The sequence below is a fragment of the Ochotona princeps genome, chromosome 3 (genome assembly GCF_030435755.1).
Source record: "Ochotona princeps isolate mOchPri1 chromosome 3, mOchPri1.hap1, whole genome shotgun sequence".
NCBI classification, from domain to species: Eukaryota; Metazoa; Chordata; class Mammalia; order Lagomorpha; family Ochotonidae; genus Ochotona; species Ochotona princeps.
Window position 1 is genome coordinate 114,734,625 of NC_080834.1, and position 13,013 is coordinate 114,747,637.

The 13,013-nt window shown below is 42.0% G+C and overlaps 1 protein-coding gene across 7 annotated transcripts in view; it reads left to right on the plus strand.

Moving 5' to 3' along the window:
• Window positions 1–13,013, plus strand: part of TNIK (TRAF2 and NCK interacting kinase) — a 397,078-nt gene that overhangs the window by 94,056 nt on the left and 290,009 nt on the right. For all 7 annotated transcript variants that reach the window (XM_058661109.1, XM_004591298.3, XM_058661110.1 and 4 more), the window contains exon 2: window positions 3,349–3,414. In XM_058661109.1, the coding sequence (XP_058517092.1) occupies window positions 3,349–3,414 (66 nt within the window). The remainder of the gene's footprint in view (window positions 1–3,348; window positions 3,415–13,013) is intronic.

Sequence of the window (13,013 nt, forward strand, 5' to 3'; positions counted from 1 at the left end):
GAAGAGAAAGCCATGGAAATGATCCGCCTGAGGTCTGAGGGGGCAGGCCACGGAGGATCAGAAGGTGATCATGGCCCCACACCTGTTTCTGCTTCTGTCCTCACTCTGATGAATCGCCAAGCTCCTCAGACAGCCACCAGCCACCATTTCCTCTTCTTTTTTCTCTAGTCGAGAAAGATCAGTGTTGAAAATACAACTGAGATATTTCAAGAAAACGTAGAGCCTTTCTCCGGATATGTTGCAGAAATACCCCTGAGCAAACAAACTACTGAGAAGCATAACCTCAGAGCAGACAGCAGGTGCCAGCACTTAGGGGCATTTTTCCTCCCCTTTTCTGATTTCTTGCTCATTCTGTTTATAATAAAACCTGCTGTTTAACAAACACAACTTTTCTTTCCCATTCTGAAGTCTCCCAGGTGGCCTTGGCAGTGTCTTGCAGCCATGCGATATTGGTCAGCTCAGAGCTGCAGTCCTCCAGTGGTATTTTCTGTTTCGTGCTTGTCTTTGGAACAGTCTCCACATCTGCCTCTACAAGGAGGGAAATAGCTTAAACTTCCAGACCTTTGATTTTTAAGGACATGGGCCTGAAATATGGTTGCCTGTTTTTCTGGCTCTGTACACCTAAATGATGCTAGTTGTTTTCTTCTTCAGCGACTGCATGCTTAATCGTATGGTACTGTTAGCGTTTTTGCTTCTGTTTTTTCTATCTGACTCAAAACCCATCACCAAGGGCTTTGGGGAATGAAGGCCTCTCATTTACTCTAAGGAAAGCTGACTTGTCACATGGAACTCATTGGCCTCCTTTCCCAGGAGTACAGAGTAGCTGCTTCCCTTGGAGTGGTCCCCTCCCTTCACATAAATGCTACAGGTGGAGTGGGACAGCCCAGCTTGAGAGGGATTACTATTAGGTGTTAATAGATCTCATAAAAGGCAGCATGCAGGGTCCTCACCTACTCCTCATAAGAGCCTTGCAAGGTAGAAGGCCATTCCTACCTGGTAGTCTGTCTCAGTGTTCTCCCGGAATCACTCAGCCAGCACAGACAAAGCTGGTCTTTATAGCTGTTCTGTTTGAATCTAAAGCCAAGGCTGGGTCCCTGTGGTTTTTCAGTGCCCAGTGCTTGGCAGTGCTTACGTATAAATGTGATTACATTTGTGCCAGTGATTGCAGCCTTTCTTATTTGTCCCTCAGTGTATTTTTAAAAACAAGTGCCCATCTCAGATAAAATGTTGAAGCTCCTTAAAGAGATAACATGTTCAGTGTGTTTTGAACAGTCTTTTGACCAGCCAATATTGTGCTCAAGTGTTGATACCATTCATTCCAGCGAGATAACTGCCTTCTTCCCCTTCTTTCCTCCCCCATCAAAGCACGTGCACACACACACACACACACACACCCCACTGTTGTAGGGTTTTTGAACCCCGAATACTGTAGCAACCTCAAATTCTTGTCTCGCAGGAAAGAAGAATTTTCATGCGGACACAGTTTAGTTTTAAAGTAAGATTTATTAGAAATAGTTGAGAAAGTAGACTCCCATCCTAGTGATGGGAGGGGGCCTCGAGATCCTCTGCTATAGTGGCAGGGGGAAAGGCAAGAGAGAAAAACCCATATTAATGGTGGAGAAAGCATCTTTTAAAGGTTCCCCTCAAAGATGTTTCTCCATAAACAAAGGAAATTCCTGGTTTCCATGGTACCTGGCCTTGGGACAAAAGGCCAGAAAGGTGTCACTGGCCAACTTCCTTGGTCCCTTTCTAATGATAAAGAGGCCAGTCTGAAGCCCACCCCCTTGGCAATGGCTGGAGACAGAATTGGGTGGAGGCTTCAGGTGGGGAATAGATATGTTAATGTCACCTGTCACCCTTGTCTCCTGGGGGAAGCACTCCTGATAAAATATGCATTTGTCTTGGGAGAGACATGTTCTGGTGAATCCAAGACATGGTGGGGAAAATACCCCTTTATATTTGGGAAGAAAAATTACTTGGGGACCCAGAATACCCTAACTGCCTACCACCCAGTCTAACTCCTCTCACACCACCACCACCACCACCACCGCCACCACCACCATCGCCACCATCAGCACCCTGCCCCTGAGGGAGGTGTGATCCCTAGACTTTGTCCCAGGTCCCAGCTGGTCCTCTTGACTCTTCTAAGACAACTTGATTGGCCTCTGCAGGTGTTTAAGCTTGTGACCTTTGTGTACCTTTAAGGAAGCAGATTCTGCCCAGTGAGGAGTCTGTGGGTAGAGGTCAAAGTCAACTCTTGCCTCTGTGTTAAATTTTATGAGCTTTGACTTTTTTTTTTTTTTTTTGCCCCGGTAGTGACTCAGTAATAATAGCGGTAACTCCTAGGACTATTTTTTGTGTTGCACCATTTCGTTGACCTCAGGGTTAGCGAGCACCTGTTTGGTGGTAAGAACTTGCATAATACTCTAATTCAGTTTGTATTCCAATCCTGTTGTGACCCTGCAGGTCACTGCAAGGGCATATTTTGCAGTGGCAGCATTATAGAGAGTAGGCTCTGAGAGAATTGATGAGGTGATTCTGTTTTCTCTTGGAAACGATTGACTCTCAGAGGTACCATGGCCCTGCAATGCGGAAACATCCTTGATGGTCAAGTTGACACAGCAGTGCAGATGCTTCAAAGTGAAGAACCTTTAAAAACAGAGAAAGATGGAACCTCCTCAGGACCATAAGTGCTTCATTTTACCCTGATGCACCTGCTAGTCTGTGCCATCTGACAGTGAGAAGTGTGTTGGTTTTTGTATTGTTTCAATGGAAATACATTTTTCTTAAACACATCTTATGGAAATATAAAATGGAAACAAGATGGAATTTCATAGCAGCAGGTGAATTACATATTGAAATATTGATAGTAGGGCCCGGCACAGTGGCCTAGCTGCCAAAGTCCTCACCTTGAATGCGCCAGGATCCCATATGGGCACCGGTTCTAATCCCGGCAGCTCCACTTCCCATCCAGCTCCCTGCTTGTGGCGTGGGAAAGCAGTCGAGGACGGCCCAAAGCCTTGGGACTCTGCACCTGTGTGGGAGACCGGGAAGAGGTTCCTGGATCCTGGCTTTGGATTGGCATAGCACCGACCGTTGCGCACACTTGGGGACTGAATCATCAGACGGAAGATCTTCCTCTCTCTCTCCTCCTCTCTGTATATCTGACTTTGTAATAAAAATAAATAAATCTTAAAAAAAAAAGAAATATTGATAGTATTTAATAGTAACACCCAAGAACTCCCAACGATGAAATTGTTGTTTGCTTATTTTAAGTAAACATTTTGCCTTGGAGTAAAACAATGCCTGGACTTTTGTTTTGACTTTTTATTGTTTGTTTTCTTTCAGGATCCAGCAGGGATCTTTGAATTGGTGGAACTTGTTGGAAACGGGACCTATGGGCAAGTGTATAAGGTCAGTATGTGGAGTCTGAGCATGATCTATGTGTGACTTTAATGCATAAATGCCGAATAGCATTGCTATAGGTCTGTTCGTGTGAGTTCCTCATAACAAAGTATAAGTAAAATGATATATGTGTCAACCAACCATCTTTTAAGTCATCTGTGTAGTCCCATGGCTTAAACTGGGCTTTTCCCTTCATTGTGTATCACAGTATTTCTTTTTTTCTCTGACACCGGAATATCTATGATGCATATGTGAAACTTACTGAATGTTTAGTTCCCATTGCTTTGAGCCAGAAATTCTTGCTATTAAGCAATTGTAGCTGGAAAAGTAGGTTTGTCATTGGTGTAGGGCATGAGTTAGATGAATTGGCTGGATAGTATTAGAAATCTTAGCTACCTCACAAAGTCCTAACAGCAAACTGAATTTTACAAGTTGGAAAATAAAAATTCAGTTTGCTGAGGAATATTCCCTTTTTGGCCTTTTACCAACTTTTGCTTTCAGGTTCGCTCAAAAAGTAGCTCCAAAGGGTATTTGCATTAATAAGCGGTCTGCAAAAATGGTTATTTGAAAGTAAGGATTGTTTTTATCATCAAAAGGAATTTCAGAGGAGTGGCGTTTGGATCAAAGCTTGAAGTGTATTGACATCATTATTTGTAGGGAAACATCCATTGTTTTTTGTAATGCTAATGATGTTGGTTGGTATCTCTGAGTTATCTGCCATCGGTTTTTTTTTTAATTTTGTTTCTTAGGTATAACCTATCAATTGTTTAAAATAATTGTAGAAGTCATTTATCCAGCTTGTAGCGTGTTCAGTTCTGCTCAATGTGAGGAGTGTATCTACTGGGTGTTCTGGAGAATTTGATTTTCAAGCACAATTGCAATGGACACACATTTATATCTTCACTTAATAGGAAGTGCCCTTTGGTGTCCACTCTTGGGGAAAATTTCTCCCCTGCAAGAAGCAATAATTTCCTGAAATGTCAACTCTCTAACAGTTAGACAAAATGTGGTCTACCCAAGCTGTGCCTTGACATTGATCTCGCCTGACACAGAAAGAAACGTGTCTCTGCAACTGCTTTTAAATACTTGTACTTTCAATGCAGGTAATTAGGTTGGAAGATTGTGTTACTGCAGTTTGAGAAATCAGATTGAACTTGTGCGGCAACGTGGCTAATGAATTAATTCTGATTTAGGTAGAAAATTACTGCTGATTTGCTGTCACGATGGCGGAGGGACTCTGACCTGCTCTTGGTTTTCTGCCAGTGTGTCTTAGCTCTGCTGCCCTGTAGTATGCTTTCCAGCCCTAGAGCACACAATTACGAGAATTCACAGCTTCATGCACTAAGCTGAGAAGTGCAGCTGTACAATTAAGGGTGAAAGTGTTTGGAAAGTCTGGAATTATCTCTGATTTTTTGTCACCTGGAAAAGAAAGGGAAATATGGCAAGAAGCCTCAAATCTTTGGGGGTGGGCCTGTGGAAGGGCTTGGTGGTGGGCATGGGGAGACTGCGAAGGTTGGCTCTGACGAGGTGTTGTGCTTGGGACGAGAGGCTCATCTCCTTCACCAGCCCCGTGCATTATTTGTGGCCATGCCAGCTGTACTGTGCCATGTCAAAGGAGTGGGTGGAGGAGTATATTAGAAATGCTGTATATAAAGTTAAGTACATCTCTACCCAGTCACGGCCGGTTTCTAGGCAACAAGATGATGTTAAGTGATACTGGTTGTGGACTGTTGTCCATGTTTTTGGAGGTCACTGCTTCAACCCTCTTGCATCCCTGAGTTCTGAAGGATTGAACTTCAATTAAAAAATTTACCAAAGCTAAACTTATATATGTAAACCTAAAGAAAATTAAGCTAAGAGGTGTCTTTTCACAATGTGTTTCATAACTTTTTGTGGAATAAGTATGCTTTGAAAGCACTGTAGGCATAAATAGAAATTTTATAGACCTAAGAAGAGATCTTTCTACATTAAACTTATACAATAAATATTTTCTTTCCATTAAGTGGAGCTGTAAAATCTTTCAGTGTTGTTCATGGGTTTCATAAAGTGAGGTATGATTTTATGAATGTCTATATGGATGCAGCCTTCATTTTATCAGAAATTTATAAGTTTATTTTTATAAGCTGCCCTAGGAGAATCATAATAAACTTTTATTTACAAGTTTTTTTTAACAAGTACAGTTAAAAAAAAAGTGTATGGGTAGTAAGAGATTATTTTCTGAAGTATATCTGTACGTGAGCCAGTCGTTACATCTTGATGTGGAAATCTAAATATTTCATAAAATGGTGGTTTGATAATGTTTAGCTTTTCTAAGTTGCCTCTTGTCTGTCTTCTTAGTTCCATGCGTGATTACTAGTTACTTATTGTTCAAAGACTTATTTAAGTGGTAAAGCGACAGACAGAGCTCTCTTCTGTATTCCCCAAATGCTCCAAGATGTGACCCAGGTGTCCCATTTGGGCAACAGAACCGCAGTCCTTGCACCATTACCTCCGTCTCTCTGGGTCTGCATTCGCAGGAAGCTAGAATTGGGAGCCTGAAGCAGAAATCGAACCACGGCTCTTTGATATGGAATGTGGGTGTATTAACCGTTAGGCCAAATGTCTGCTGTGGTTACCTGTTCTTTGTAGTGTGTTCTGCTTGCCAGTGGTATAGTGGTCTTGGATTGTTAAGCAGTAGTTGAGCATCCATGTTTGTACTTTATGTGTGGAACGTAATGGGCGGATAATAAAGAATGCTGACTGTGTTAAAGCAGTCTTTCATTGACAGATAATAATTGCAGATACGAGGCACAATGTGGCATTTCTGTTCATGTGTATAGTGCGTACTACACCAAGGCTGTTGAAGAGGAAATCATTTTCCTATGCCCAGGATACCATTAGAAAACGAACCTGTGACAGTTGACGTATCCGTTTGATTAAAAGCCTTGGCTGTTTGTGGGTGTGCCACCACAAACGTTAATAGATTCGAGGCACATTTGCTAAAATAGATTAAACAATTATTTCATCTTCTTGAAATAATTGATGTTTATTATTAAAATGCCACTCCAAATTAGCCATGGAATTAAAACAAATGTTGAGCTATCCTGCTTCCTTAATAAGCTCGTTTGAAATAAATATCACTTACTAGAAAGAGAATGGTATGCTTCATCCCAAGGTGACAATATGATTTGGGAATGTGAGGGGTTTCTCAGTACTTCTCAGTTTCTTAAGGCTGCGAAGTGCAAAGTAGAGAGGCCACGTGGGTGGTTGTGAGTGGCCTGTGCGAGAGGCACTGGCGGTGTGTGCATGTTGTCAAAAGATGACCAGGGCTTGCATAAGCCATCTCGCCAGACCGATTCCCTACCAGCTGGCTGTGCAGCCATTGTTCAGCACCTCTAGTCACGTGGACCTCAGTATCTCCCAGTTGGAATGTGTGTTATCTAATTGAGCTGAGATACTTGCTGCCTTAAAATGCCTATCACTTCAACCCTGTTTTACATCCGGAGTAGTTGAGGACTTAGAATAGTCCTCTTCCACAAGAACGTAATCATTCAGATATTTGAAGAATTTTTTTTTTTTTCTGAGCAAACAAGGACACTATGAAAATTCATAGAAAATGCACGTCGTGAAAAAAAGCGCCTGCATTTTAAAAACGTGTTTGTGCCAAAGGAAGCCTCTCCTTTGCTTCAATTTTCACAAACTTTGGAGTGTTGTGACATAGTCCTGTCTCGTGTTCTCCAAGCAGGAGAGCCTCAGTTGCTTAGTTCTTCATACAACACAGATCCAAACTTGTTATTATTGCAGCTTCTGTCCTAAAATTATTCTCATGTATTACTAGAAATGACATGTTTGTGTGGCTGTAGTTTTATATTTCAGGATACCTTTGTATCTTTTCTTTGACGTCATGTATCCTGTTTTTGTGAGGACCTCGTCCATGGGCTCTTTGTGTTAGGAATCTCTGTGCCTGGAGTCCTCTGCCTGGTGCTTTTGGGATTGGCCACCTCTGCAGATCTTGGCCACATGTCACATCCTTCAGAAATCCACCTTCATCCCTGTTTCTCCCGCAGCCAGCAGCTTCTACTGTTCCTTCCGCCGTAGACTTCGTTTGTCACATCGCGTGCCACGTTGTCTGGGCGGAATTACCGCTGTGTGCTTGCATGTTTGTGTAATGAACTATCTAGACCCGTAAATGACAGGAAAATGAGATGAGAAAGTTCGTCTTGTGCCTCACTGTCATTTCCTAGATCTGCCGCAGAGGTGATGTTGACACTGGTGAGCCCAGGTCTCAGTTCTTCCGTTTAGATTTCCTTTCATTTTGTTTCCAAGTTCTTTCATCATGTGCCACACACCAGTTGTCCAACTTTGGTAAAGGCATATTTGTACAAAAGTAATAAACAGTCAGCTCTAACTTGTTCTTATCTTGGAAGATACATGTGGATTTCTTGCTGAGTTGTCAGTTGATAGACACAAACCATGCTAGAAATTCATAAAATGTAACACACTGGAAAAAAAAAATCTTGAGGCTCAGTCTCCTGGCGGAAGTTCTCAGACTGTAATATTCAGAATTAATATTTGGGAAAGCATGAAAAATGTCTCTAAGCCCCAATCCCTGAAACTTTCTTTCAGCAGATCTGGGACGATGCCTCAGGAGTCTGCAATAATGTGAATTCTGTGGGTCCATCCTGGTGTTCGAGGCTCCCCAGAAAGTCTTTAAAGCTGACTTTAAATGACCCTGATGTTGGGTTGCTTGAGTGAATGCTAAGCTTAATGCTTTTTGTAATCATTTCCTTTAGGATTTCCTGGCTGACTCAAACTTGCATAAGTTGAGAAAAGGGGGAAGACACACACATCCACAGGAAGATCTTGAATTCTGAGATATAACACCAACCAGTTTTAACGTCTAGTGTTTCTGACAGTCTTGTGAATGCAATTTGTGGTTATTCCTTAATAATTCAGTTCAAGACCAGAGAATCAAGTCGTCAGCTCTGCCTGGTGCATGCGATTTTCTCTGATCTGGGCATTATGATCTCTTCATGAACTTTCCATTAATAGATGCTAAACTTTTCCATGCTAAGCTTATTAATAGCCTTGATTCTGTGATATTACCCAGGATGCAATGTTGCTTTTCAATCTCTCTCAAAGAATGATGTCTTATGCTGTTCGCAGCTTACTTGGCAAGGAGTATGGGAGAATGTTGTGTTTCTTAGATAATAGTGGCATTTTTTTTTTCAATCAAGAATCTCCGATAAAAAGAATACTTTATTTCACGTTTGTGGAGTATGCTCAGAGTGACGTTCTAGGCACTAAACCCGATCCTCAATACTTACAGCATTTGATGGTATACTTGTTGTGTAGATACTGTGCTTTGTTTTGAAGATTTTAAAAAGTCAATTTATCAGGCCCGGCGTGGTGGCCTAGTGGCCAAAGTCCTCACCTTGAATGCGCCGAGATCCCAAATGGGTACCTGTTCTAATCCCGGTGGCCGTGCTTCCCATCCAGCTCCCTGCTTGTGGCCTGGGAAAGCAGTTGAGGATGGTCCAAAGCCTTGGTATCCTGCACCCATGCGGAAGACCCAGAAGAGCTCCTGGCTCCTGGCTTTGGATTGGCATAGCTACAGCTCCAGCAGTTGCGGCCGCTTGGGGAGTGAATCATTGGACAGAAGATCTTCTTCCTCTCTGTCTCTCCTGCTCTCTGTATATCTGACTTTCCAATAAAAATAAATGAATCTTTAAAAAAATCAATTTATCAGTGGTTTATAAAGAGAAGATTGTTGGAGGAAATAAACATTGGTTGTACTCTGATTGACAGTGAAGTTAGGATTTTCTCAATAGTGCATAGTACATAGAGAGCCTTTTGTGACACTGGTGAAGTGGTATGGGGTGGTTCGATAGGAGCTGAGGACATAGTGATAGCATTGCTTTGTCTTAGCATTGAGTTTGCCACAGATTCACTTTGAAGTTCTCTGTATGAGAATAAAAACATTTCTAATAGCTCTCACCAGGTTATATTGAGAAATTGAAAAGAATTAATGACCGTGAGAGGGTTTGTCTAACAAACTGCTCTGTACATCTCCGGTTTGATTGTTTCTATTGTTCATTTCAAGCGAGTGGCAGAGTGCTGTTCCACCAGGGGCTAAGGAAGGTCACTCCATGGTGTTCTTGCTTTTCATCATCTGCATGCTCATTCCAGTATGTGTGGCCAAGTAGTGATTCTCTTTTCTGGGTTGCCTAATGCCAGCTACAGATGGACTTCCCTTTTAATTTCTTTAAATTTTATTTAGTTTTTTTAAATTGTTTTTCATGATAGTTTTGCAGATAAAGGAATTCATTCCTCCCTCTCCCTGCCCTCTTGCCATTTTCCCCTTTATTACCACAGTAGTACAGTCCCTTAGTACAAGTTACAAGTTTAACTGTCTGATATTTAACTGTATCACGACATGAAAAATGCGAAGGTAGAAAGCCTAGTACCATAATGTAGTGGTGTATTTGTATATTTAATTGGGAGTTCTGTTTTTAAGTTCCTACTATTGCTTGTGTAGGTGTCTTTAGGAAATTTCTAAGAGAAGCTCTGTAAACAAAATGTGGAGGACTCAGGAGGTGTCATGGTTGTTGACCACCCAACCCCCTTGGAAGTAGACAGTGAGCATGTGTGTAGCTTTGTCTCACCCAGTGTGTCCTCATCTATCTAACCATGGAGTCCCCTCTCTCTCCTCCAAGTAGCCTCTGCTAAGGCCTTTGGGATGATTGCACTGGACATGAAGATGTCCTATGTCGCTGTACCCCAGGGGAGTAGGGTTTCTGGTGTTACAGCCTCCCTGAGATCCCATCCATTTATATCCAGGGATGGCTAAGTAAAGCATGGCTTCGGGGCTGCTGTTTTTCTTCCCTCATCAGCCGGTTGTTGGGCCAGATCTAGTATGTTGATCCCCTCCACAGGCAGTTTTTTGTACTATTTAGAGTAACACATTTAGATTATTAAAAATAAATTAATGATATGGTCAAGGGTACTAGTTGGTTTCAATCAATGAAGAAATAAATTTTGCAGCTGTTGAAATGTCAAAGGACTGTTTCTCTAGGAGTGTAAAAACTGATTTTTAACATCAAAGAGATATTTCTTTACATAGCATTTCTATGACGCTGTAGTAAAGGCAAGGCATGATTCTTGGTCGCACATTTTTTTTTGTGGCCAATGCCTTGGATTATTTATTTGTAATTATCCAGTCTTGGACTGTGTGTTGATTCCAGTTGACCAGATTCTACTACATAATCTCCAATAAGTAGTACAATAATTTGCTCTTTAAGTGTGTTGGCCTTGTAGATTGTTTGCATCCTGTCTGACCCAATACCCTGCCAGCTCATGCTGTGAGCTTTTGGTTACCTGTGTGTTGGATGCCATGTGGAAGGGTCACTTTGTCTGCTTGGTGGAAGGATCCCCAGAGTTCCTTGTTGCTGCTGATAGCTCCTAGCCCTTAATATACACAGGGAGCTCCTGGATAGCTTTGAAAAATGCTAAATGTCTAGAACCTTCTCTGGGGATTTGGTTTCAGGAGGTCTAAATAAAGTTGGTTTTCTCCCAACTTCCCACATGCTGCCAGGATTAAGAGCTGCTGGGCCCAGGTGCGGACTCTGGGCTAATCAGGTCCTTTGGCGTACCTATAGAGACTGTGCCATTCTTTTTCTCCATCCTGGGACTTTGTTTACATTTGCTCACTTCTTTAGCATTCGCCTTCATATTCAACTAATATCTTCTTAGCGTTGTCTCCGGGGTGGTATTTATAGAAAAGTGTGTGGTGTAACTCTGGCCCTCGCATCTTTGGGTAGCAAGTTTGTCAATGAATTACTTCAATAGTGTCTCATAGGTATCTTGCTAGGAGTCCACAGACTAGAGCCAATTCTGTGCAGACTTTGGGGAGACAAGGAAGGGCTTCATAAAGAGCTGGCTCCTGAATCAAGTGTTGAAAGATGAATGTATGATGACAGAAGGGAATTGGTGAAACATTCCATGGGAAGAAAGCAGTGTTACCAAAGACTAGTGCATTGCCGATATCCTGGGTCACAGGGGATGACCTTAGGACAAGCAGAGCTAGGAAGCAGATCGGATTTGTACTACATAGACAGTGGACAGAAGGCCCTTTTGGCTATAAGTCTTGACCTTGTGATTCATTAAGTTGTTTGAGCTTAAGCTTTAGCAAGCTTTGGTATTTGTTTCGTGTATTATTGATTTCTGACCTATGATTTCATGATGATTTCCCAACTATGCAATAGTATACAAATATATACTCATATAAGCAGTCTGTTCCTTATTTTTAGTACAATTTTCAATCAGTTTCATGGGGTATTAAATATTTTACTATAATGATGTTAGATGGTTTTGCTCAAAGCTAGGTTACTCTAAGTGATCTGAGCGTGTTTGAGGTGGGCTAGGCTAAGTGGTGATGCTCTGTAGGTTAAGTCTATTAAGTGCATTTTCAACTTCTGATGAATTTGTTGGAGTGTACCCCATAGCAGATGCAGAATCTTCTACAGACTGAATGGGGTTGGGTCTATTCCTTTTGATTACCTGCGCAAATTTCTTGCTTGAATCCCCTGACAGCATTTCTTTTCCAGCTATAAAACTATAGACAGAAGTACTGTAAGCCATCAGCAAGTTGATTTGCTTGGAATACCTGCAAATACTACCAGATATCAGTTTGAACTGGCAGCATTCCTTGACGCAGCTCTGTGTTGCAGGATGTAGGTGTGTGGGCATTTTCTACCAGTTTCTTATTTATTGCAGCCATAAGGCCTTGGCAGGTTCTCAGTGCTTCAATGAATGATGATATGTATATTTTTAAAACTATTCATCTGGAAGGCAGATTTTGAGAGAATGAATGAGAGATCTTCCTTCTACTGATTCACTCCTCAAATGGCTGCAACAGCTAAGTTGGGGCCAGGCTGAAACTAGGAGCCAGGAATACAATCTGCATCCCTGCGTAGGTGATGAGTTCAAGAAGCACTCTAGCCATCTTCACTGGCTTTGGAGACGCATTGGCAGGAAGCTGTATAGGTGGCAGTGTAGCCTAAACTTGAATGGGTACTCCGATATGAGAAGCTGGGATTCCAAATGGTGGCCTAATCCACTGGACCACAAGCACCCCGACATGATATATACTTGTTAAATACTGGATGAAAATGTGAGAAGATATGGACTGTTACTTGCTGAGTCTGCTGTAGATTCGGAGAATTTTAAATTGCGTTAGCTCTGGCTACTTTCCTTCTAACTCCTATCAATGAGTTGTCCACTAACTTGATGTGGAACATCCTCATGACTTACAGTTTCTGAGCTGCTCACACCCTTAATGACCTGGTGATTACAAAGGTGCTTTCAAGGCATTGGACCATCAGCAGTTACCATGTAATGCTTATTGTTGTAGGGTTATTTGTAAGTTGTATACAAAGTCTTACTGGGATTACAGATGTAGAATTTAGGCCTCTCACATTGTTAACTGTTTTCTACATGGGAAACCATCTGAGTCCATGTGAATAGAATAATCAAGATGGTGAAACATTGAGGCTCAACTTCTTATCTCTGTGATTTAACTTCAAATGTAGGGCCCGGCGCCGTGGCCTAGTGGCTAAAAGTCCTCACCT